Source organism: Carassius carassius, chromosome 17 (genome assembly GCF_963082965.1).
Source record: "Carassius carassius chromosome 17, fCarCar2.1, whole genome shotgun sequence".
Classification (NCBI taxonomy): domain Eukaryota; kingdom Metazoa; phylum Chordata; class Actinopteri; order Cypriniformes; family Cyprinidae; genus Carassius; species Carassius carassius.
In genome coordinates, this window is record NC_081771.1 from 23487154 (window position 1) to 23513914 (window position 26761).

The 26761-nt window shown below is 41.3% G+C and overlaps 1 protein-coding gene across 1 annotated transcript in view; it reads right to left on the reverse strand.

Moving 5' to 3' along the window:
* Window positions 1-26761, reverse strand: part of prkcaa (protein kinase C, alpha, a) — a 164182-nt gene that overhangs the window by 51878 nt on the left and 85543 nt on the right. Inside the window, exons 4-5 of the mRNA XM_059571311.1 lie at window positions 2221-2332; window positions 1864-1992 (exon numbers count right to left, since the gene is read on the reverse strand). Coding sequence (XP_059427294.1) covers window positions 1864-1992; window positions 2221-2332 — 241 coding nt within the window. The remainder of the gene's footprint in view (window positions 1-1863; window positions 1993-2220; window positions 2333-26761) is intronic.

Sequence of the window (26761 nt, forward strand, 5' to 3'; positions counted from 1 at the left end):
TAAAAGCCAAACATTCACAAACAAAAGAATACAAGTGTACTTGGACAGAACAGGTACAACTGGATTTAGAAACCATAGTAACACAATGTAAAGAGATGCATTTTCAAGTTGAGTTTTGAATTCAAAAGGTAAAGAGGTCATGGAGAGATAATGTGAGAGGATTGTCAACTTGAACACCATCAGCATTATCAGACAGTTCATGGTAAAAACTACAGGCAGTTTCTGAAGCAACTTGTAAGACATTTGACTAATTGACATTTGCTGGTTATTCAAACCTTGACATTGTGAAAGGAGCAGCGCAGACAGTTGGGAACTAATGTCAAGTTGACAATAAAAAAGTTAACGTTTGTTTGTAATTAGCAGTGGTGTAATGTAACAAAGTAATAATACTTTGTTACAGTACTTAATATTTTTTGGGATTATCTGTAAGCATATAAATTACTTACTACAAAATAGTCAGAAGTCAGAAGAACACAGACTGCAGGAAAACAGATTTGACGAATCAGTGGTCTGCTGTTTGCAAGTTAGACTCATTCTCATGTGCAAACAAGAGCACACAAAACCACGGATGGTTCATTTTCCACTCAAGTCAAGTCTGGGGTGTGCGATATACAGCACATCTTCTGCGATAATATGGTAAGAGTTGTTGTAATGATGTGCGATTGGATATTATCAAGTAGGCTATATCACCAAATCACACACAGAGTTGTACTAACGTTGATTTATTAATCTGTTCTCAAAAACTCTAGGCATTCTAAATTGTAGACGGCAAAAATGCTTCTAGGATTTTTATTTCTATAATTTAATATAGTTAACTATATTAATCTATATTACACAAAGAGTACCGTTTTTCTGCAGATATCAGCATGAACACATTAAATAATTTTATACAAGTTCAGTAAAGCATCAAGTGACTTACATTTTAGACATAATATTGTTTGTTTTTGCTAAATTTTGCTAACCTAACGAAAATAGTTTCAAACAAAGATCACAGCACTGTTTTGCATCTCTCAGCAATGGTTTACTTATTGAATGAATCAGCTTTTTTAACAAACCATTTGAAAAAAATGATTCAGTAACTTAATCATTACCACATTCAAATGCTTTGTTTCTTAATGAATCAGTCGTTTGAATAAATCAGTTGAATTTCAATGACTCACTCACTGACAGTCGCTTGCTATCACCTACTGGCGGTTTTAATTTCACATTACGACTATTTTTTTTTTTTATGTTTTAAATTATTTCAAATATCAGTATTCAATGTTTTGCTTGAGTTTAAATGCATCCATGCATAAACTGTGTAAATACATCAAAATGCTATTTCAGATGCAGATTCCGAAAAGGTTTTCTTATGTTAAGTACCGGATTAAATAATTCTTATTCTTACCCAATAATATGAAATGAAAGACAGAGTTAAAACTGACAAACCACAATCTTGCTACTCAGGCTGTGTATGAACATTTTAATATATATTTATTTGCTTCTTCTCCACTTTGCATTTACTTGTAAGTTTAAAAAACACTTTTCATACTTAAGTACAGTAAATATTATATACTTTAAGACTTTTACTCAAGTAATATTCTAAGCTGTTTCTTCAACTTTTACCAAAGTCATTTTCTGGTAAGATATCTATAATTTTACTTCAGTATGGCTTTTAGGTACTTTATACATCACTGGTAATCAGCAAAGCCTTGAACATTGACGGTGTGCTGGTAAAAACTGTGACTAAGTGGAAGTATGTAGCAAATAAAGAGCATTAGACCAAATAAAGAACCCTGAAGACACCTTGGGAAACAGATATGGAACAGCATTGACATGTTTTGCACTGCTGCACCATTGGCCATGAAAAACATGGAAACTCACCTGTGACATGCATTTTGTCTCCTATCACCTCGATCTTCAAGTAAACACGTCCTCGTCTTTCTGTGTGATCCGTTCCACAAAGGCTTGGCACATTCATCACACACTGCTTATGGACGTTCATATCACAGGCTGTAAACACACACACATTTGCGTAAACTAGGAGTTCCCTGACTTCAGATTGACTTAATAAAAATAATACCTTGCACATAACATTTTAACATAATAGTAACATATAATATTACAATAGTTAATCAGATGATTACTCCACATACTGTACATTGACATAGAAATGTCCCAAATAACCACTGACCCTAGAACCACTCCTCTGCAAAAAAAATAGTTTACTATGGTACTTACAGTCACATTTCACTCCTTGGTGTATGAGTCCATACAGAAGAGATCCACAGTGGTCACAGAATGTGGGACTGCCATAGGTGTGGATCTTAAACTTGTGCTTGCTTCTAGGATCCTACACAGATAAAACAATTCAAAAGAAAGATAGAGAACTGGTCAGGAGAGTTTGAAAAAACCCAAAAGGCAGGAACAGGAGACTGAAGCACAACTAAATGTTATCTGTGCCTTAGGGTTGTGCCGATAGACAATAGTATCGTGTATCGACGATAGTCAGAGATATCGACATAAGCAGATTTCTCTGTAGATAATCAAGACGATATAAGGCTCATTCCCCTATTCATTTATTAGATTATAATAACTATTATTATTTTTATTAGGTGGCCTATTATAATTCGGCAAACTGCCCAGCTATTTCACTTCAGCACACGCACACACACACACCGCCCGAGTGCGCAAAAGAGGATTAGAGCCTGTGGTCACTGAAGTTGTAACGCTTTGACTCGGATAACTCGTTAAATCCATGAAATGAAAGAGATAGAAAATGAGGAGTTGGTGTCCCACATTTAATGGCTGCTAAACGGCAACATGCTCTTCTCATCAGTGAGAGATTAACTCTTTCTTGGCGTTACAAATAAAGTAAAGACAAAATAATAACAAGGCGGTAGAGCGGATTTATTATCCATAGTGGTTCTCACGTAGTCCTTCTCTTAAAGACTGATCACTTAACTTATAACACCCACTATGTGCTGATGACGTAGAAGGACTATGTGAGAGCCAATATGGATGATAAGTTCTCTCTGCCGCCTTGTGATTATTTTCATGCACACCCCACTATAATGTGATGCATGCACATTACATAGTTTTGGCCGCTACAAAGTCTCCATCCACAAACAGACGTACATCGTCTGTATTTCATTGCACTTTAACAAGTAATCTGAACGGCCTATATATGTGCAATATTTTAAACAAGCCCTCACTAACTGAGTTTAATGCCACAGTTATGTTAGAATGCATCTCTTTCTTGTTTCTGTGGCGGTGCGTTGGTCTCGTCTTGAGGCGCGCGGTCCGGAGCGCTGTATGACTGATGCATCAGTTCAGTTCAATTTTACTCCAAATATATGAACTTACCTGTTTTGAATACTTTATATTCAACGTCTTCATTTATGTCCAATATTAGTGTTAAACTGTTGGACTTCAAATGAAATCTACTATTGATTTTCACCATTGACAGATTTTTGCAGAACATTTAGACTGATAATTCCGTGCGCAGATTTGTCACAGGACGCGCGATATGACAGTTTCGTCCGACTATATATGAACTAGCTGTTTTAAATACAGAATTTTTATATTTAACATTAGTTAAATCAGTCAGTATTTTTTAAAGTATATATTTTCAATTATTGGTGATTCCATAGGCTCTCTCTCGCGCTCTTGCGTGGTTTAAAACACCAAATAGTTATGCTATGACAAAAACAAAGAGTTTCTCTCTCTTGCTCCACCCATGCACGATAATATTGTGTATCTGTCAGGAGAAAGCAGGCTGGATTCAGGTGCGGGTAAACTCAAGGCTTTATTCACAAAGCGGAGACAGAGAAGAAAGAGTCACGCTCCACAGGTTTCACTCGCAGTGACAGGATGAACAGCAGATGAGTCACGTTTCATAGGATTCACTCGTAGTGACAGGATGAACAGCAGATGAGTCACGTTTCATAGGATTCACTCGTAGTGACAGGATGAACAGCAGATGAGTCACGTTTCACAGGATTCACTCGTAGTGACAGGATGAACAGCTGAAGCTACTAGGAGCTCTGGGCTTGTAAGAACTAGAGCAGAGAAATAAGCCAAACACACTGGAGCCTGAGGACAAGACACGACAGGGTGAGTACAAAGAACTGCTGGATGATCGGAGCTATTGGAACGAATAACAACAGTCTGACAATAGACAGAGAAACACAGGGAATAATAAAGGGGAAAAAATTAGAAGGACATAGAGAACAGGTGGCGAGCAATTATGGTTAACCACGGGGAACAAGGGAGGCGGGGAAAACACAAACAGGCAGACGTGGTGAGCAGTCACCATCCCAACACACACACCCACACCAAAAAGACAGGTGATTAGCCCCGAGACCCGACAGTACCCCCCCTCCCAGGAGCGTCACCTGGCGCTCTAGGAAGGGGCCTACCTCGATGCCGCCGGAAGTCCTCAATCAACGAACGGTCCAGAATGTCCCGGGACGGCACCCAACACCTCTCCTCTGGACCATACCCCTCCCAGTCCACAAGATACTGAAACCCCCTGCCGCGGCGCCGCTCATCGAGTAATCTCTTAACCGTATAGGTAGGAGATCCATCCACAAGACGAGGGGGTGGGGGGGTGGGGCGACTGCAAGCAGGATTAAGGGGGGAAGAGAACACAGGCTTGACCCTGGAAACATGAAACACCGGGTGAACCCGACCAAGAGTAGGAGGGAGCTTGAGCCTGATCGCCACCGGACTAACCACCTTGGTGATGCGGAAAGGCCCAATGAATCTGGGTGCCAGCTTACGAGAAGGCGCCCGGAGAGGCAGATCCTTGGTAGAGAGCCAAACCCGTTGACCACACACATAGGTAGGAGGAGAGGACCGGCGACGATCAGCTGCAGCCTTGGTTCTGTCAGAGGCTTGGACCAAAATCCTCCTGACTCTCTCCCAGGTGCGACGGCAGCGCTGGACGAAAGCCAGGGCGGATGGAACCGCTGCGTCGGGTTCCTGTGATGGGAACAGAGGTGGATTATAACCAACAGCACACTCAAAAGGGGACATACCTGACGCGGCCGCAGGAAGGGTGTTATGGGCGTATTCTGCCCAGGAGAGCTGCTGACACCAGGAACTCGGATTGTTGGATGCTAGACAGCGGAGCATTCTTCCTAGATCCTGGTTGGCCCGCTCACACTGCCCATTGGTCTGAGGATGAAAACCAGATGACAGACTAGCAGAGGCCCCAATCTGTCTACAAAATTCCCTCCAGAACCGGGAGACGAACTGGGGACCCCTATCAGAAACCACATCCACCGGTAACCCGTGGAGACGGAAGACGTGATCCACCACCAGTTGGGCGGTCTCCCGGGCGGAGGGTAGCTTGGGCAGGGGAATAAAATGAACCGCTTTGGAAAAGCGATCCACCACCGTGAGAATTACAGTGTTTCCCTTCGACGGAGGAAGCCCAGAGACGAAATCAAGGGCAATGTGTGACCAAGGACGGGAAGGGATAGGGAGAGGATGCAGTAGACCATCAGGAGGGCGATTGACAGGCTTACTTTGGGCACATGTGGGGCAGGCCAACACAAACTGTCTAACATCTGCGGCCATAGTAGGCCACCAAAAACGCTGTCGGATGGCAGACAACGTTCTCCGAATACCTGGATGGCAGACTAACCTGGATGAGTGACCCCACTCAAGGACCTCAGAGCGCAGCGCAGCCGGCACCAGCAACCTGCCCGCCGGACACTCTCCCGGCACCTGCACCCCTCGACCGGCCTCCTCAACTCGCTGCTCGATACCCCACGAAAGAGCCCCGACCACCACCCCCTCAGGAAGGATGGCCTCGGCCGCAAACTCTCCCTCCGGAGCACCGAACAGGCGAGAGAGGGCATCAGGCTTGGTGTTCTTTGATCCCGGCCGGTACGAGAGGGTGAAATTGAATCTGGCAAAGAAGAGCGCCCAGCGGGCCTGACGCGAGCTCAGCCTCTTGGCCGAACGGATGTATTCAAGGTTCTTGTGATCCGTCCAGACCAAGAAGGGCTGCGCTGACCCCTCCAACCAATGACGCCACTCACCCAAGGCCAATCGTACCGCCAGCAGCTCTCTGTTGCCGATGTCATAGTTACGTTCTGCAGGGCTGAGACGACGAGAGAAGAATGCACAAGGATGAACCTTCCCATCATGGAGGGAACGCTGAGATAGAACTGCGCCAACCCCAACGTCAGAAGCATCAACCTCGACAATGAACTGGGCCTCCGGATCTGGAACCATCAGAATAGGTGCAGAGACAAAACGGGACTTTAAAATGTCAAAGGCTACCTGCGCTTCCCGGTTCCACCTGAAAGACACCTTAGTGGAGGTTAAGGCTGTCAGCGGTGCAGCGATCTGACCAAAATTCCGGATGTAACGCCGGTAGAAGTTGGCAAAACCCAGGAAACGCTGCAGAGCCTTCCGGGAGTCAGGGACCGGCCACTGGGCAACAGCTTCAATCTTAGCGGGATCAGGCTTGATCCCCTCCGTAGAAATAATATGGCCAAGGAACGTAACAGACTCAGCGTGGAATTCGCACTTCTCCGCCTTGACAAACAACTGGTTCTCTAGTAACCGCTGGAGAACCCGTCTGACATGCTGGTTGTGTAATTGGAGAGAAGAAGAAAAAATCAAAATATCATCCAAATACACAAAGACAAAATGATTAATCATGTCACCCAACACGCTGTTGACGAGTCCCTGGAAAACGGCTGGAGCATTGGTCAGACCAAACGGAAGAACCAAGTACTCGTAGTGTCCCGAAGGGGTGTTAAATGCCGTCTTCCACTCATCCCCCTCCCGAATGCGCACCAAGTGGTAGGCGTTGCGCAGGTCTAACTTGGTGAAGACCCGAGCTCCCTGTAACAATTCAAAAGCAGAAGACATTAAAGGTAGGGGGTACCTGTTCTTGATAGTAATGTCATTCAAACCTCTGTAATCAATACAAGGGCGCAGGGAGCCGTCCTTCTTCTGAACAAAGAAAAACCCTGCACCAGCGGGAGAGGAGGAATGGCGGATGAGCCCAGCCTGAAGTGATTCACGTATGTACTTGTCCATGGCCTCTCTCTCTGGACCTGAAAGGGAATATAAACGACCCTTAGGCGGAGAAGAGCCCGGGAGGAGATCAATGGCACAGTCGTAGGGGCGATGCGGAGGTAGCGAGGTGGCCCGGGCCCTACTGAAGACCGCCCGAAGATCGTGGTACTCCGCCGGAACACCAGTCAGGTCAGAGGGATCCTCCTGAGGAACACAAGACACAGAGACAGGACAAAAAGCAGCACCCAAACATGACACGTGACAAGACTGACTCCAGGTTAAAACTGAATTATAGACCCAATCAATGTGGGGATTGTGCTTGTGCAACCATGGGTGTCCCAGAACTAAAGGAGCCTTAGGGGAATCAATAATAAACAGTTCAATCCGCTCATGATGACTGCCAGCAATATGGAGGTCTATCTTGGGAGTGACGTGGGTGATGGTGGTAAGGGGACGGCCAGCTAATGACCATGCTGAAACGGGGCTAGCCAAAGGAACAAGCGGGATCTTCCAACGTTGAGCAGAGGCAGCATCAAGGAAGTTCCCCTCAGCCCCTGAGTCCACAAGGGCGAGTCCAGTGTGTGAATGACTCTGGAAGGAGAGTTGGAACGGCAGCTGAGTGCGTGTTGCAGGAGAACTTGAGCTGAGAACAGTGCCCACCAGGACGCTCCGCCTCACTGGTGGACCCTGGCCCTTTAATGGGCACTGAAGGGCGAAGTGGCCTCCCTTGCCGCAGTATAGACACGCCCCCGACAACAGACGCTCCTGCTTCTGCCGTGGTGTAAGCCGTAGACGACCCAACTGCATGGGCTCCTCCTGCGAGGGCTGTCGGCTGGCTAAACTGGCTGAAGAGAGCTCTAGGTGGCGCCACGGGGCGAGTGTTTGCCGTTGTTTGCGGCGCCGGCTGAGACGACCCTCAATGCGGAGCGCGAGACTAATGAGCCGATCCAATTCCCGCGGGAGTTCTATGGCCGCGAGCTCATCCGAAATGGCGAAATCCAACCCCTCAAGAAAACGAGCGCGCAGCGCGCTCTCATTCCAGCCGCATGCCGCAGCTAAAGTCTGGAACTGGATAGCATAGTCAGTCACGGAGCTCCTCCCCTGAGACAGTCGTGATAACTGGGCCGCCGCCTCGTCACCCTGAGCAGAGCGATCAAACAATTTGGCCATCTCTTGACTGAAAACCGCGAAGGTGGCACAACAGGGAGCCCGCGATCTCCAAACGGCGATACCCCATTCGCGGGCACGGCCCGAGAGGAGTGTAAGGACGTAAGCCACCTTGGTCTCTTCATTAGCGTAACGCCGGGGCTGCAGAGAAAACACCAGCGAGCATTGGGAGAGAAACGCTTGACAGGCGTTAGGATCGCCATCGTAGACCGGTGGATTGTTGGCATGGGGTTCGGACTCGTGTGACATACCGGTGTGAAGAACGGGACCCCTGCTCGTTGCCTCTTGCTGAAGATCGTCCACCCGTGTGAGGAGTTCGGAGACTCGGGCACTGAGAACTTCCACATCCAGCGCGGTGGTGTTGAGCTGAGTGGCATGCTGCCCGATCAACACTCCCTGTTGAGCGAGAGCCGCGCGAAGCGGACCAGATCCCGCTGAATCCATAATATGGTCAGACTGTTCTGTCAGGAGAAAGCAGGCTGGATTCAGGTGCGGGTAAACTCAAGGCTTTATTCACAAAGCGGAGACAGAGAAGAAAGAGTCACGCTCCACAGGTTTCACTCGCAGTGACAGGATGAACAGCAGATGAGTCACGTTTCATAGGATTCACTCGTAGTGACAGGATGAACAGCAGATGAGTCACGTTTCATAGGATTCACTCGTAGTGACAGGATGAACAGCAGATGAGTCACGTTTCACAGGATTCACTCGTAGTGACAGGATGAACAGCTGAAGCTACTAGGAGCTCTGGGCTTGTAAGAACTAGAGCAGAGAAATAAGCCAAACACACTGGAGCCTGAGGACAAGACACGACAGGGTGAGTACAAAGAACTGCTGGATGATCGGAGCTATTGGAACGAATAACAACAGTCTGACAATAGACAGAGAAACACAGGGAATAATAAAGGGGAAAAAATTAGAAGGACATAGAGAACAGGTGGCGAGCAATTATGGTTAACCACGGGGAACAAGGGAGGCGGGGAAAACACAAACAGGCAGACGTGGTGAGCAGTCACCATCCCAACACACACACCCACACCAAAAAGACAGGTGATTAGCCCCGAGACCCGACAGTATCGTCGATCTGACGATTTGAAAAATGACCATATCGCCCAACACTACTGTGCCTCTTTCATATGATTTTTTTTTACTTTAAAGGATTCATGAGATTTTAAACTTAATAATTTTCAAAATTAAATTAATCATTTAAATGCTGTGTCACTGGCCTCTATCATTGTGTGAATTGCACCCTGTCTATACAAAGCATGAGTGGAGTGGTGTATTAAAAGTCACCAACAGTAACTAGATAAACCATTCTATTTTTGACATACTACACTGCTTCCGACATCATGACAAATGGATTTGGAACAGCGGCTGGATTGTTGGAATGTGACAAGTTCATTGTTGAACAAACTCAAGTTGCAGAGGGGCATCACATGGGTGCAAGGGTGAAGATGCCAGGACTGAATTCTACTATTCAATCATCATGGAAAATACATTTCCCTTGAAACAGGCTCATATTTTCTATATAATTATAAACACAAGGCAAACATTAGTCAAGCCAGACATCATCTGTAATTATGTTATTAAAAGCAAACACTGACATCCTGAAGAAAAACATAGAGGCTGGTTCTAAAGAACTAATATAACTTGATATTATCAAGAGCAACTTTTATGAGTGTTTTTTTTTTTTTTTTACTTTTTTTTATCTATTAATATATTTTATTCATTTATTTATTTATTTTGGCTCTTGAGAGCCTTTCTGATAATCAGAGCTGGATAGTAATTTATTACATGTAATCTGGATTATGTAATCAGATTCCAAAAATTGGTTACACTTTATTTTAAAATGTCTTTGTTACAGTGTAATTATACATTTAAGCCCTGAGCAATATTAATTAACTACATGTACTTACTATACACTTTGGGTGTACAGCAATACACAATAAAGTTCTGCTGCTAAACTTAAATCATACAGGTTTAGAAAGCAATGAGGTTGAGTACATGACAGAATTATTAGGTAACACTTTATTTTAAGGTGTCCTTGTCACACGTTACATGTAATTACCATTATAATAACAATTAATTAAGCATAATTATATGCAAGTTACCCTAAGCCAAACCCTTATCGTAACCATAACATTTAGCAAATACACGTAGTTAATTAATATTACTCCGTATTTAAATGTATAATTACACTGTAACAAGAACACCTTAAAATAAAGTGTAACCAATTATTAGTATTAATTATTATTATTATTATTATTGTTATATATTTTTTAACTTAAAAAAGTAGTCTGCATATGTTCTTGTAATCTTCTATTGACTAAGTATTACTTTCTTTTTTTTTTTTTACTTTTGAGATACAATACAATAGATGAAAGATATTAAATTGGGACTATGCAATAACTACCAAATCATTGTGTTGTGGCACTTCAAAGCTAGTGGCTCCCTTTTAGTATTCATCAAAAACAAAGGAATTTTGCTTTAATATGCCACCACTCTGGCTTTTTTGCAGATATTTTACAAAGTAAGATAATTTATCATACAGAGGATAAATAAGTGGGTGTTATGTTTGCCTTAAATCCTCAGCCATTACCAGTTTTAATACTGTTGCTTATACTGTTCCCAACACATTATGAAGATAAAAGGACAATCTAAGGTCTAATGGGGCCTCCGACATAATGCAAGATGAGTTTTATTTCAGAGACCTGACCATAGCAGACATTAAAGACACTCCCTCACTTCAGAAAATCATTCATTATTAAAAACGCATGAATATTTAATGGATGGTTAAATATAATTAACTATAATAGCTTACTACAACTTTTAACACTTGCATCTATGTTGCTCCGGAAATCATAAAAATTGACCAATAAAGCCATTAAAATCCCACTAAAATCAAAATAGCCATTAAAATCTAATAGTGTGAATGCCTTATGTCTTCTGAAATGATTGTGCTTTCTCCACATCATCTAAATTGCAGACACGAGGACAAACTACAAAGTTCAATTACTGTTATCAGTAATCGCCTATATACAGGTTTCTCAAACGGGGTTGATGAAAAGTTAATAAATTATAGTGAATGTAAAATAAATAAACGGCAAAAAGGGGTGCATGATAAGCATGATATAGTATGATTATGAAAACACAATGCTGCAAATTTAACAAGCATTTTGGAATGCAATGTGAACGAGGTTTAATTTATTTACACATTTAAAATATTTTATATTTAAGAACTGGCCAGCCAGCAATAATATCTGGCCAACAGGCTGCAGGCAGATTATTTTGATAGCACCTGGTTCTGAAATACACCGTATATGTCATGACAGCAAAAGTCAGAGTATGTGAGCAGAGCGCAGAGTGAGGTGGTGTAATTTTGACTGAAGAGAGGAGTGGATTTTTTAAAGAGCGTTGTGGTTTTCACTCGCTCCAAGAGTGCTCTACCACCGCTCCATCACGAATAGGTCTGTCATGATAACAACTTTTTATTGTGCGATATATTGCCACAGAAATAATTGCGATAAGCAATATTATTGTAATTTTAAAGACCATTTTATGCCACGGAATATATAATCATGATGTAACAGCATAATAATGCAAGAAGGCCTACACACTTCCAAATGACAACAAACTTTTAATATTTAAGAATATTTTGATTATGGAAATTAAGTATCAAAATATACGATACCTTAAAAAACCTGAATAAATAAGTAACAAGTAGAAAAAAGAAAAATGCACAAATAATTTGTATGGAGATTTTTTCATCTACAGATTTCCTGTAGACCCTGACCTTTTTTTCTCAGCGTTTTTCTTTTTTAAGTAAATATAATGGGCGATATATTGTATTACAAAAAATGGTTGAGGTTATGTACATATATTGCGCAATAAGTCGATATATTGATTATTGTGACTAATAATTGCGATATATTGATTATTGCGATAATCACGAGTGCAATTCATGCCAACGGGCCATCATATAACTGCATATTTAGCAAGAATTCACATGTTAAACATATTTAGCTAGCTTGATAGAGATGGATGACTCAATTCAGAATGGATGTTAAGGCTATGAAGACGGCTATATGGACAAGAGCGGAAAGTTATAGTTCTCAATAGGGATGTCCCGATCAGGTTTTTTTGTCCTCGAGTCCGAGTCCGAGTCATTTGATTTTGAGTATCTGCCGATACCGAGTCCCGATCCGATACTTCTATAATACATAAAAAAGAATAAAGAAGAGCGAAAAAACAGATCCAGGATGTTCAATAAATTACATTTTGAAATATATTCAAATATAAAACAGCTATTTTAAATAGGCTTTGAAAAATATTTCAAAATCTTACTGTTTTGCTGTACTTTGGATCAAATAAATGCAGGCTTGGTGAATAGAAGGGACTTCTTAAAAAAAAAAAAAAAAACCTTAACAAGCTTACTGTTCAAAAACTTCTGACTTGTAGTATAGGCAACTTTATTTTTTTTCTAATTTCTAGCTTTTAATTGGCTTAGAAATCTATAAATGCTGGACAATAACAAATAATAATGATTTGTTTATATACTACAAACACTGTTTATCACATAATAATGCAGAATAGTTTCTATACTGTAATAAATACTATGTCAATCAGCACTGCATTGTTCATACTTTATTTATCACCTGCTGGAGATGACTTGAAGAACAATTTATTGTCGTGATCGTATATTAACGTCTTCGTGTTTGCATAAGTTTCTGTTTTCCTGTGCGCACCACAGCATAGCTGGACGCTTTTGTCCATATTAGGAATATCCTGATATCAGCGCGAGAGCGCGCTCCGGCTTCGAGTATGAATGAGACACACACTGCATGAGAGTTTAGCGCTCTGTGATGTTCATCTCGCTGTATCCTGAATCCGAATGAAATATCAGGTCATGCGCAAACTATCATGTCTCTTTGAGTTTGAATCTATATTTATTCACACCAGCTCTTGAAAACAAAGTGATGTCATGACGCACGCGTCGCTGTTTCTGTGTGGAGTCAAAAGGGTCTAACTCTGTGCCACCGCATAACAAAAGATATGTTAAAAATTAATGAGAATATATATATATCCGAGTGCTGATCGGGAGGTAACGTCCGATTCCGATCGAGTCTGAAACCACGCAATCGGGCCCGATTTCCGATCACGTGATCGGATCTGGACATCCCTAGTTCTCAAGGAATTTGTTCTTTCTAGATAGCCTACTGAATATTTTCAACTGAAAGCATGATTTAAACAAGTACTATAACAAGCAATCGCTCTTACAATAATGCATACAAACAAATGTACTCTTGCTACAATTCATATGTATCCGATTTCAAATGAGCAGAAATCTGTAAGAAATGCATTGATCGGTAAAATACGAAAACAGTTATTTTCATCACAAAAAAAATATAAAATGTTAATAGCTTGTCATGTGGTAGGAAAAAGGTTTGCACACAAGTGTTTTAATAAGTCACATTTAAACTTTCCTGTTTTATTTATTTCTTTTATTTTTTAATATGTTATGAACAGAACTTTGATATTTCAAAAATACTGAAATACTTGGAGAGAAAGCCGTGTAGAGAAAGGTGAAGTCGGAGCAGTGTTTCTAATTTCAGTGAGCAAGAAGTGGAGCAGGAGCAGAGTGATTTTAAAAGGCTCACAGCGTGGAGGGGAAATTTTTGCCGCACTCTGTCGGACACCTTCACACAAATGTGACTTTTTGTTAATAACTGTCCTACATGAATGAATCCAGACAGCTCACTACCAGTAACAAAAGACACTGTAACAATCTGTCACAGGCATTTCTAGTTGCATTTTCATCAGTCTTTTTTTTTTTATGATCCTTTCACTATGTTTTGGCCCGCCATCTAGTGGCCTGATGCCAAACTTACTTGCTGACCCCTGCCCTATATGAAGAAATGTTTTATTTATTGAGAAAGACATAGACGAGGACGATCAACAGCACAAGTCATACCTAACAGCGCTCGCGAGCTTGAATGACTGAACGCATTCTCAATCAGGTTAAGTCATATTCATAAAAACATAGTTTGCGATATCCTAAGAGTAAAGTTGTGGTAATATCCTAATATCCTTTCAATTTTTAAGGGTATTGTACACCACCATAGCTTGCGTCAGCACTGGTCAATCCATTGATTTCTATAAAGTGAAGTATCAGTTTCAATTTTTCCCCCTGTTGTTTATCCTAGCGTTTACCCCTCACGTCACTAGCTCCGCCCTTGCACCATAGCTCTTGACCGGAAGAGAAGATGAGTAATTTTGAGTGTGGAGGGGTGGTTAATGTTTTTGATTAAATATTACTAGGGCACATGAATTTAAAAAAATAATGAAGTGCACAGATAAATTATACATAATAAACACTACAGTATTCCATTAAAAATAAGAATTTTTTAATTGAATTTTAATGGTGACTTTAAAGTTTGTCGATTTCACGTCCTGTCTGTTAATGCCTGTTAATGAAGACAGCGAACAAGACGGAGTATGTGAGCACTGTTTGCTCGGGTGCTGCCGTTCTCAGTGCCTCCAAAATATAAGTCCGGTGTGCCATCAAAATAGAAGTCCCGCCACGAATGCATCGGCCAAACAGAAAAAAAGCTGATGCCGATATTTGAAAAATATAGTGCTTTAAAGTGAGTCACAATGTATTGCCATTGTACTGCATTAACTGATTCGAAGAAAGCAGAAAATTACAAGATCATGCACATTATCATCTAATCCACCATAAACTATTACAGAACATGAAGTTAAAGAAGACTAAATGTATATATATTTTAAAATACTTCATACTTCAGCTGATTATACATAATCACCTGATGTCTTGGTTACGTATGTAACCCTCATTCCTGGAAAGATGGAATGGAGACGTTACATCATTAATGACCAACTTTGGGATCTCGCTTAGAGAGACCAATCCAGTTTGAGTGTAAACTAAATGACTAAATGCTGATCGCAGCACGAGTATAACTAGGAAGCAGGTAAAGCGCTTTCTCAGGTTTTCGCTGTGGAGCCGAACTGGGAACCCTGCCAAAGCCCCACAGATGCTGCCACTTCCAGTGTTCTGTGCGAGCATCCTTCTGTCATAACAGCTACGCTTAAGATCCTATACTCCATATAACTCCTTATACAAGCCATAAACTAAGCCTTTTTTTGCACAGGCCTATCTAAAGGGGTTAATGGTCCCACTTAGTGATCAACTGTAAAAACAACAAATTTGACCTCTTTCCAAATGGGAAAACCACAAACAATCAACAATGTATGATTATATGGTGTCATGGCTTTGCAATAAAAAAATGTCGTTATAATGGAAGTCAATAAGGCAAAAACAGCCACCAAAAATAAATGAGGGAGAACATTTTTTTATCTAATGCTGCACAAAAACTAACAATGCAGCAAAGCCAATGTTGTTACTAATCTTTGACATCCCCAAGACTGTGATAAAAGGTAAAAAAAAATATCCAGTCCACAAACGCTTTTTATATTGAAAATATGTCATTTTGTGTGTGTTTTTCCCCCCAAATCAGTGACATCATTTTTTAACTTGGTAATTAAAGAGTTAAAATCTTGGATTTAAAAAAAATTTTTTTTTTACATTTGGTAGTTTTGATCAGGACTGAGGTTGATTAATAGATTTATGCAAATATATAGTTATCTCATACATTTTTACAGCAGTTTAATTTAGTGGATGTTTCATCCACGAACATAGTGAAAGGGTAGTGAATTTGCCTACAGTGTATTAAGTTTTTGAAAAATTTCGAAGCATTTTCCCAAAATATGTGTCAAAATAAGATTTGTCGCCGAAAATCATTCCATTAGCTGAAACACAGAGAAAGTTGTGGCCAAAATAAGACTCAACTTTACCCCCTAGTGGATGAAAACGTCCCCAACAACGCATGCAGGTTAATTAAATCCCAGCCAATCATATATTTTTCTTGGTTTTAAGACAGTAGTAGAGATCTTTGTTAACAAAAACTTTTTATAAACTTTTTATAAAACTTTTATATTAATATTGAAGAAAATGTCTCAGGTTACGTATGTAACGTCTCCCGTGTGGAGTGGGCCCTCACCCCAAGGGGGTACGGCTCGGCTTGGCATACCATTCCCAAGCCGAGCCGTACCCCCTTGGCATCCAGCTTCTGCTTGGAGAAAGCCTTCCCCTTCTGCTGACCTCCAAAGCAGACCAGGAGCTGCTCAAAGCTTCTGAAGCTCTGGGTGCGGTCCACGTATATGCGAAGCGCTCTTACGGGACACAGCAACGCCAAGGCTGGATCTGCCTCCTCCAGGGGCAGTGCTTGCAGGTTCACCACCTGGTCTCAGAGGGGAGTGGTGAGAACCTTGGGCACGTATCCCGGCCAGGGCCTCAGGACAATGTAAGAGTAGGCCGGCCCGAACACAAGGCACTCTTAACTTACCGAAAATGCTTGGAGGTCCCTGACCCTCTTGATGGAAGTGAGCTCCAGACTCCACTTCAGAGCATAGGCCTGCCTCATAGAGGGGTCCCTCCTCAGGGGGATGCGCCAGGGAGGGGCTGTCATGAGGAGCATGAGTTCCGAAAACCAGGTCCGGGTGGGCCAGTAAGGCGCAGTAAGGACCTGTTCCTCGTCCTCCCTGACCTTGCACAGCATCTACACAGGTGCACCGCAACCGCTCTCTCCACCTGGGGAATGTCCACATACCCCCTGGCTGCCCCGCCATCGAGGGTGGTGGGAATAGAAGAGGGAGACGGGCGGCTTCTGGGTGTGAAATAGGCTGTCCACGACTTCCTCAGCTCTTCATGCACCTCCGGGAAGAAAGGAACCGGAGCAGAAAGAGGTTGCGAGAGGTTGTGAGGGCTCGGGACTGGGCGGTGTAGTCACCTCCAGCCCGATACTCACAGCTGCCCGGGCAAGCATGACCGACAACTCCAAGTCAGATTCGGCAGTACCCGAGGGGGGCAGCCCTGCCAAATCCTCATCCTCAGAGGTCGATAACCCATCCCCCGATGCCATGTTCATACGCCCACAATAGACACATGAATCATCCACGAGCGCAGCCTCAGCGTGTTGGACGCCCGTACACTGCAGACAATGCTCGTGACCGTCGACCGAAGACAGGAAATGACCGCATCCAGAAGGACACGGACGAAATGGCATCTTGAAAAAGATGCGAATCGTCCGTGATTTGCTCTTTTAGAAACTGCTCTTTTAGTCGAAGCACCCAGGGGAATCGCCGTCACAGGGACACCACCCTACCGCGCCTTCACACCAACCAGGAATAGCTCGAACACAAAGGCTTTGTAGTGACAAGTTGCATCAACTACTCGACTACTCCCGTTACTCCCGTGACCGACAGATAGGGAACCATGGTTCCTCGAGGGAATGAGATGCTGCGTCGGAGAACGCTTTGGGGAACACCTTCAGCGTGACCGGCTCTGAATCATGTGTGTAATCAGACCAATGGATGGGTAAGACGTCAAAGGCGGCCTCGGCCACGTCTGTACCATGGCGTCCAGCCTCAGTGTTGTCAGAGAGTCAGAGTCAGAGAGAACAAGAGGGGACACTGCGATGACTCTTGAGTCGCAAACAGATCCACCCGAGCCAGGCCAAAACTCTCCAACTCTGCTTCATCACCTCGGTGTGAAGCCGCCATTCCCTGGGCCGAGGCCTCTGTTTCGACAGGATGTCTGCTCCCATATTAAGATGCCCAGGAATGTGGACTGTTCTCAGAGAGAGGAGTTTGCCCAGGGAGCACACAAGGATCTGGTACGCTAGTTTGTATAAATGGTGTGTGCACAGAGCTCCTTGGTGGTTGATGTAAGAGACCACTGCTGTGTTGTCGGTGCGCACCAACACATGGTGGCCTCTTAGGTCTGGGAGAAAGTAATGTAGTGCTCGAAGCATGGCCAGCATCTTCGGGCAGTTGATATGCCATGTCAGATGGCGATCACTCTACATACCGCGGGCAGGGTGGCCACACATTTCCGGGCGTAAACTAAGAGATGGCTGTGCCCTGGAATACCAGCAGGGTTGGCAGATTGATCTCCTGAGGGCACTGAGGAGAGACGGGCACTGTGTAATGAGGTCTACACCGCTCTTCCTCAGAGGGAGCTGGCCCTCAAAAAGTCCTAGGCCTTATGTGTCAGGACTTTATGACGGAAGCTATCCAGCGAAAATGACGGTCCGCAGAACCGCTTTCCACTAGAAGCCTTCGGCCTGGGAGCACCACTCCGACTCTAGCAACTGTGGAGTACAAAAAGTGAAACCCCCGGCACAAGGGGCTGGAACATGGTAGGGTTGGGACTGTTCCGCCTAGCAGCCCCTGACCGCTTCAACCTCCTCAGAGGAAGAGAGGTAAACACGTGCTCTCACTCGAGAAATTACATCCCAAGAGCCCTGTACATTTAACTCTCATAGATAAATATTTAATTTTATTCCTCAGAATTAAATGTAGTCAACAACCAGACAATTAAAAACGGTCTGGTGTAGAAAAATTCACATCAAAATGAAACAATTTAATATATGCATTGCCTCGGCAGTAGGGCTGTAGCTATCGAATATTTTAGTAATCGAGTATTCTACCAAAAATTCCATTGATTAATCGAGTAATGGGATAAAATGTGTTTTTGCTTAATAAGAGAAAATAAGACTCCTGGATCTCTTAAAATGAACAACTAAGTTTCCTTTTTTTAGAAAAAAAATATTTTTATTTTTTAAATGCATAGAATGCATCAAAAATAAACATTTAATTATTACCCATTGTATCTGTCTGTACTTGTACTGTGAACAATGACAATAAAGTTGACAGATGAATTAAGTGCCATTCAGTTGGAGTTTTAAATAAAGCATTTTCTGAGATGCATATTAAATATTAAACACATAAAACATTCATTTAATTTATCTTTTAATTATTGAAAATTAACTTAACTTTTTGGTAAACAAAGGGGATTTACTATTAAAAATAAAACATGGAAGAAATTTTGTGCGATTAAACCTTAAAAGAAATAATATTTGATTTTTTTTATTTATTTGTAGGCAATTTACATTCTGCAGAACAATAGTCTTTAACCCGACTTTTATTTTGACGGGATGATGTACCTTTACAGTTCTGTGTATGTGATGTGATGCTAGTTTTACTCAAATGCAACGGTCAAATGCTCATGAAGTGACTGTCAGAGGAGTTCTGGAGATGTTGTTCATGTGTTCACATCCTTATTGAGTGAGACAGCAGACGCTGAAATCACCTGAGCATCACGCGCGCTTCAGTGTGTGTGATAAAGGAAGACGCGCTTCTGCTCCATTCATTAACAGAGACACGCAGAACATGCAGGATTCATATTTAAATAGACTGTTACGGCTTAATATTTACAGATATTAGTCCATATCGTGATTTGATGTAAGTGCATTGACATATTTTTGATTAATTCATTCAAAATTTGTAAATTCCGTTTTTATGACTGGATTCCGCAATTCCCTATGTATTTTCTGCATCGCGGAAATCATAGGGCCGGGTGGTATGCAAGCTCTTGCAATGGACACACGCCACGATGTTCTCTTTACGTTTGCCCGCGCCCTCCAATCAAAACACTGCTGACTCCTTGCAGTATGAGATTTCGGACACCTGAAGAGGAACTCTTTTTTTCTAGTAATTTACAAAACATGAACATGCTACAAAAGCTGCAAGGGTACAAAAACTGACATTTACTAAATGCTCTGACAAAAACAGACATAAAAACAGAATTACAGCTAGAAACTACTCGAAACTACTAGAAACATTACTGAAGTGCCAGTTTTTCATGCAAATACTTTGTTTTAATCAACAGTCACAGGTCCCACAAGAAATAAGAATGAGTGACTGTCGAACTGAGAAGACTAGTAACATAACTCATCTTTATGCAATGCATTTATTTACTTTTTTATTGCTACTATTAGCATCAGTGTTCATATCATGATCTGAATAAACTTTCATCCATGTACGGTACCTCTTTGATTAAACAGTACATGAAAATTATTTCTCTATGTCAGCAAAAGCATAAAGAATTTCACAAATTCAGATTTGAATTTTCACCCTGTGATCACAAGCGGCAGGCTTTACACTGTTGTGATCATACTTCTCCTTTAATAATTTTTCAACCAACTTTGAAATAAAGTAATCTTACTTCATCATAAACTATTGTCATGATCACCAAATTATCATCAGCCTTGCCAGCTCCATAAAAAATATTGCTATGTGTGAAGCAGGAGAAATACAACTGTCAGTTGCAATATCCTGTTGGGGTGAACACAATAAGACAACAAGTTCCTTTTTAAGGCAAAAAAGCAAATTAATATGTTGAAAATATAGGTTCTATATTTTTCCACATTGCAGGTGTTTGTAAAACTGGCATATGGTTTCCAAGGGGGACTGATAGTGGTGTGGGTACAATAAATGAGATTTGATGATAGCACAGAGTATAATATGACAGTGGAATATAATTTAGATCAAAGTGGTAAAGGGAGGGGAGAAGGTGGGCTGTATTTCTTTTGAGGTTTGTGTTAATTAGCCCATTCCCTCCATCCTCTGTAGTTTATTATTAATGCATCACTCAAGGTGTGGCAGCTATAAACCTTATTTCAGTTCCTATATAGCAATGGGTAAACTGGATTTATTATCTTATTCTCTCTCTCTCTCTGTGTGTGTGTGTGTGTCTGTGTGTGTGTGTGTAATTATGCATGTTTGGGTGTGTGCTTGTGTGTGGCAGTTAAAATGCTTATAATAGCTTTGTGAACTATAACATTTCAAGAGTTTGGGAGGCGTTTCACAGAATTAGGAGGAACACAAAGCCTGCAGCATATGGCTTCATTGTGCAATCGCATGACAACAACACAAACAATAATCTTGAAAACAATGAATCCAATATTCTGACAGTAAATGATTTGTTGATTGCACTTTCCTTATTGATATTATGGACAAATGCTACACAAGCTGATGACCTAATTTTTTGGTGGAGTATAAAGGTTTGTGCTCTTCTTCTTGAGAACAAAATTTGAACTGAATTGAACTGGATAATGACACCACTTTATTAAAACTATCATTGAGCTCAAATAAATTAATATTCTACCTTCTATAAGGCTGCTTACAGCGGAACTTAACTCATTTTGTAATTTATTAACTTTGCAACACAGTTACTAAACTTCTGATGAATTGAGATTAAAACTATTATCTTCTGTAGAGCTACTTTACATTTCAAAATTGTATTTTGTTTCATAATTTTCCGACATTATCTAAATTTTCCAATGTTAACACTGTAATTTTATCAATGTTAAAGCATTAGTTCACCCGAAAATGAAAATTATGTCATTAATAACGTTTTAAACGGTTCACGTATCCAATATGCATTAATCCACAAATGACTTAAAGGGTTGGTTCACCCAGATAGCAAAATTACGTCATTAATAACCCAGTAAGACCTCCTTTTAACTTGGGAACACAGTTTAAGATATTTTAGATTTAGTCTGAGAGCTCTCAGTCCCTCCATTGAAGCTGTGTATACGGTATACTGTCCATGTCCAGAAAGTTAAGAAAAACATCATCAAAGTAGTCCATGTGACATCAGAGCCGATCAGCCCTATACGCTCACTACGCAAGCTGCGTAGGGCCCCGCAAATTACTCAAGGCCCCGCCTCCTCCTCGTGTCATAGCGCGTCACGTCACCGTCAATTAATGTTTACAACATCTATGACAAAATGAAGCGAAACTATCCTTCTGGTCACGAAAAGAGGGGAAAAAAACCCATGAAAGTGAACTGCGGGAACAACAATCAGGTAAACTTGTCTTCTCTCCTCTCTAAGTTTGAGGTCAGCAAAGTAAAGTTTATGTGCATTTCTGTTGTGTTTTTTCGGTCTTGCTAACCTAGCTGGGCAGGCAGGCAGTGCATCTCTTGCATCACTTTGTGCCTGACAAAAGTGAGAGTAAAATACAATTATTTATTACGTTTGTTTTTGATAAACGACAAAGTGCAACGGTGTTTGTTTACTGCAGCTCGGAAAAGATAACTGCGTCGCGTGTGTTATCATGCGTTCATATGCGCATGCACGAAATGAAATGCGCATTTTTCAAACAGAAATATATGTGGAGACCAGACAGACTGTACAATATATGGGTGCGTGAATGATGGCACTCCTCATCAAAAGTGCACATTATACATACATACTTTTAAAACAAGACACTTATCTAGTCTCAGTCAATGTGTAGTTAAAAACTCTATACAACTGCACTGCACTAATTATGCAAGATGGAAAGCAATGTATTGATAATTTGACAGTGATTGACTTGATTTATAGGCTATATTGAATTTAAAATGTTGATTAGCTGGACATACTGGTCAATGTGTGGATGCACATCCCTCAGTTAATAATAACCATAAATCAAGAATTGCTTCACCATATATATTACAAAAATAACAAAAACCTTTAACATGCTATGGCAAGCCATTTTAGCTTTTATTCATTCACAGCTTATGCATTTTTAATATCAAGCATTAATTTTTTTTACTATTTGCAATGTGAATTCTTGATTATTTTTACTAATAGTTAGTCAATAATAGCTAATACAAATAATATTAATACTAATAGCTAATAGTAATACTTAGTTACATTTTTAAGTACCAATGTCTATTTTTGATTTCAGGAATTACATGTTAACTTGTACAAAAGTTCATTCTTGATATCAATGATGTCATCACTCACAGGGATTATTGATATCTGCATAACTAGTTCACAAGTTAAATATTACAAGAGCCAAGCCATAGTATAAATAGTATTTTATATTTGAAAATGTATAAAAGAAAATTGGGAGCCAGTTTGAATGGGTCTGATGCAGCTTATAAAACGAGTTATCTATAATTTGCAGGTGCTATGCTTAAGTTTGTCAGTAGAGGAGATGCTGGACCATCAGCCAGTACAAGCACAGACTCAGTTGATACACATCCAGCGTCAGCCAGTACTAGCACAGACCCAGAACAGCCAGCTTCAGCAAATACAGCACAGCAGTCTTCAGCAAGTACTAACACAGACCCAGGTGAAGTACAGGACGTCTCAGCCAGTTCTAGCACAAACCCAATACAGCCAGCTCTGAAGACAAGAACTCCAAGGCACTCGAATATCTCAGTGAAAAAATTAAAAAGCCTTTAATACATTCTTGGCTTGCTTTTAAAAAAAAAAAATATATATATAGCCAGCTTTTTTAAGGCAATACAGCCAGCTTCAGCAAATACAGTACAGCCGTCTTCAGAAAGTACGAACACAGTGACAGACCAAGGTGAAGTACAGGCAGCCTCAGTCAGTACTAGCACAACCAGAGGTGTACAGCCAGCAGCAGATACAAGCAGCTCAGACCCAAATAGAACAGTTGCCGCTCCACCAAATGACCCAGCAGATTGGCCCCCCGTCTTAACAGACTTTATGAGGACTGGATTTTTCTTTCCCTAAAGACAAGTCTAGAAGAGCTTTCCATTCAGGCTTATTACAGAGAAAACTGTCAAATGGGGGAAATATTCACAGGAGCTGGCTTACATACTCAATCAAAAACAATGCTGTTTATTGTTTTTGCTGTAAGCTCTTTTCTACAAAATACAACAAAATTATAAAGGAAGGTGTGAATGACTGGTCAAATATCAATGCCATTCTGAAACACCATGAGAGTAGTCCTGAACACACACAGAATATGATTAAGTGGAGAGAACTTGATCTGCGCCTACGTCAGGGTCAGACTCTTGACCAGATACAAATGACTATTTATGAGGCTGAAAGAAAGAGATGGCGTGATGTCCTTACACGTTTAATAAGTATCACCCAGTCTCTGGCTGAACGAAACCTAGCATTCAGGGGTTCGTCAGAAAAACTCTTCCAGCCAGATAATGGAAACTTCCTAAAAGAGGTTGAATTACTGGCAAAATTTGATCCCATTTTTGAAAATCATCTCAGCAAAATTAAAGATGGACAGACACATGCTCATTACCTTGGGCAGCACACAAAGAATGAGCTTATACAGATTGTGAGTGGCAAAATTCTGGAAGCAATAGTGACTCAAATAAGAGACTCAAAGTACTTCTCCATTATCTTGGACTGTACACCTGACATTAGTCACCAAGAGCAAATGTCCATTATTCTGAGAAGCGTGGCTTTAAGGGGAAAGCCAGAGATCAAGGAGCACTTCCTCGGCTTTGTAAATGTTGAGGCTACAACAGGTTTAAATCTGTCCACTGTCATCTTAAATAAGCTGAATGAGCTGAAGATTTCATTTGAAGATTGCAGAGGGCAAGCTTTTGATAATGGGGCCAACATGAAAGGCAAGAACCAAGGAGTACAAGCCAGACTGCTCAGAAGAAATCCCAGAGCCGTGTTTGTCCCATGTGGAGCACATACTCTAAACCTTGTAATTGCAGATGCTGCCAAATCTTCAAAAGATGCAGTCGGGTTCTTTGGACATGTGCAAAAGATCTTCACCTTTTTTTCAGCTGGCACACAAAGATGGAGTGTTTTAAAGAAACACGTGAAGATAACCATGAAGTCATGGAGTGACACAAGATGGGAGAGTAGGCTCAAAAGCGTTCATGCAATAAGGCACCAGGCATCTGAGGTTCGGGAGGTATTACTGGAAGCCAGACAGACAATCAATGATCCTGTGGCCAAAGTGGAGGCACAAGCACTTGCAGAGGAAGTTGGGTCCTCCTGCTTCTTGATTTGCTGTGTCGTATGGTGTGAGATACTGACTATTACAAACATAGTGAACAAGCTCCTCCAATCCGCCTCAATGCAGTTGGATATAGCAGTTAATTTAATTTCGAATGCAAAGGCTTCCCTCACTACATACCGGGACACTGGATTCTCTGAGGCACAGACAACAGCCACAAGCATTTGCGAAGTAATGAATGTGGAGGCTGTTCTGAAAGAGAAGAGACTGAGAAACAGCAAGAGGCATTTCAGCTATGAGGCTCCTGATGAACCAATGACTGATGCACTGAAAAACCTTGAAGTCAACTTCTTTAACATTGTGGTCGACTCTGCTGTGACATCCATGGATGAGAGATTTGAAACACTCAACCAGGTGAAATCCAAATTGTGTTGCTAAACTTCAGCACTGCCTCACAGATATCTAGTGAATCTTTAAAGGCTCACTGCATGGAAGTTCAAAATACTCTAACCTTCAGAGATGACTATGACATCAGTGGAATGGATCTGGCACATGAGATTCAGAATTTACCTGATCTGCCATCAGATAAGATGACTGCATTTGAGTTGCTTTCATTTCTCTGTGAGAAAAACCTGGAGGAACTCTATCCTAATCTTTGGATAGCCCTAAGAATTGCAGTCACCCTGCCTGTAACAGTAGCATTGTCAGAGAGGAGCTTTTCAAAATTAAAGCTCATCAAAAGCTACCTGAGGTCTTCAATGTCACAGGAACGTTTGAGTGGATTGGCCATCATGAGCATAAATAATGATGTGGGGAAACACCTGTCCTATGATGACATCAATGATGATTTTGCCTCAAGAAAGTGCAGAAAAGGAATATTTTGATGGTAAGATTTTAATTCAAACATTCAAATGTTTACGCATTTGTAACATGTAACGAGTAACATGTAAGATTGTGTAAATGACTGTTTAACTAACAATGTGATATTCTTCTCAGTTTCTTCTAGACAGTCCAGATAGACTGGTGTTGCCCATACTGATGCCCAGGCTGTAGAGAGAACCTAAGTTAATCCCAAAAGCCAAAGCTCAGAGTTATAATTTATTATTTTCTTCTTATTTATGTTTATGTTTATATTTACTTACTTAATAATATTCACTTGTTAGCTTAATATTCTATAGGAAATACTCTATTCAATAAATATTGTTTGTTTGAACCTCATTCTGTTCTATATTGTTGTTCTATATTGTCGACTGTTTTGTTTAAAGGAGGGAGGATTGTATTGGGATCACTGAAGTGTCAGGTGTGACTGTGTGGCAATGGCAAATGGTTTATATAGCTCACGGCGTCACGGGTCAGTTAGAGGGCCCCTTAGCAGAATTTTGCTTAGGGCCCCAGGGAGGTCAGGATCGGCACTGTGTGACATCAGAGGGTCAGTTAGAATTTTTTGAAGCATCGAAAATACATTTTGGTCCAAAAATAGCAAAAACTACGACTTTATTCAACATTGTCTTCTCTTCCGTGTCTGTTGTGTGAGAGAGAGTTCAAAACAAAGCAGTCTGGATATCCGGTTCGCGAACGAATCATTCGATGTAACCGCATCTTTTTGAACCAGTTCTCCAAATCGAACTGAATCGTTTTAAACGGTTCGCGTCTCCAATAGGCATTAATCCACAAATGACTAAAGCTATTAACTTATTTAATGTGGCTGACACTCCCTCTGAGTTCAAACAAACCAATATCCCGGAGTAATTCATTTACTCAAACAGTACACTGACTGAACTGCTGTGAAGAGAGAACTGAAGATGAACACAGAGCCGATGTTCCGAAGATGAGGTATTACGGGTTTGGAACAACATGAGGGTGAGTCATTAATGACATAATGTTCATTTTTGGGTGAACTAACCCTTTAATT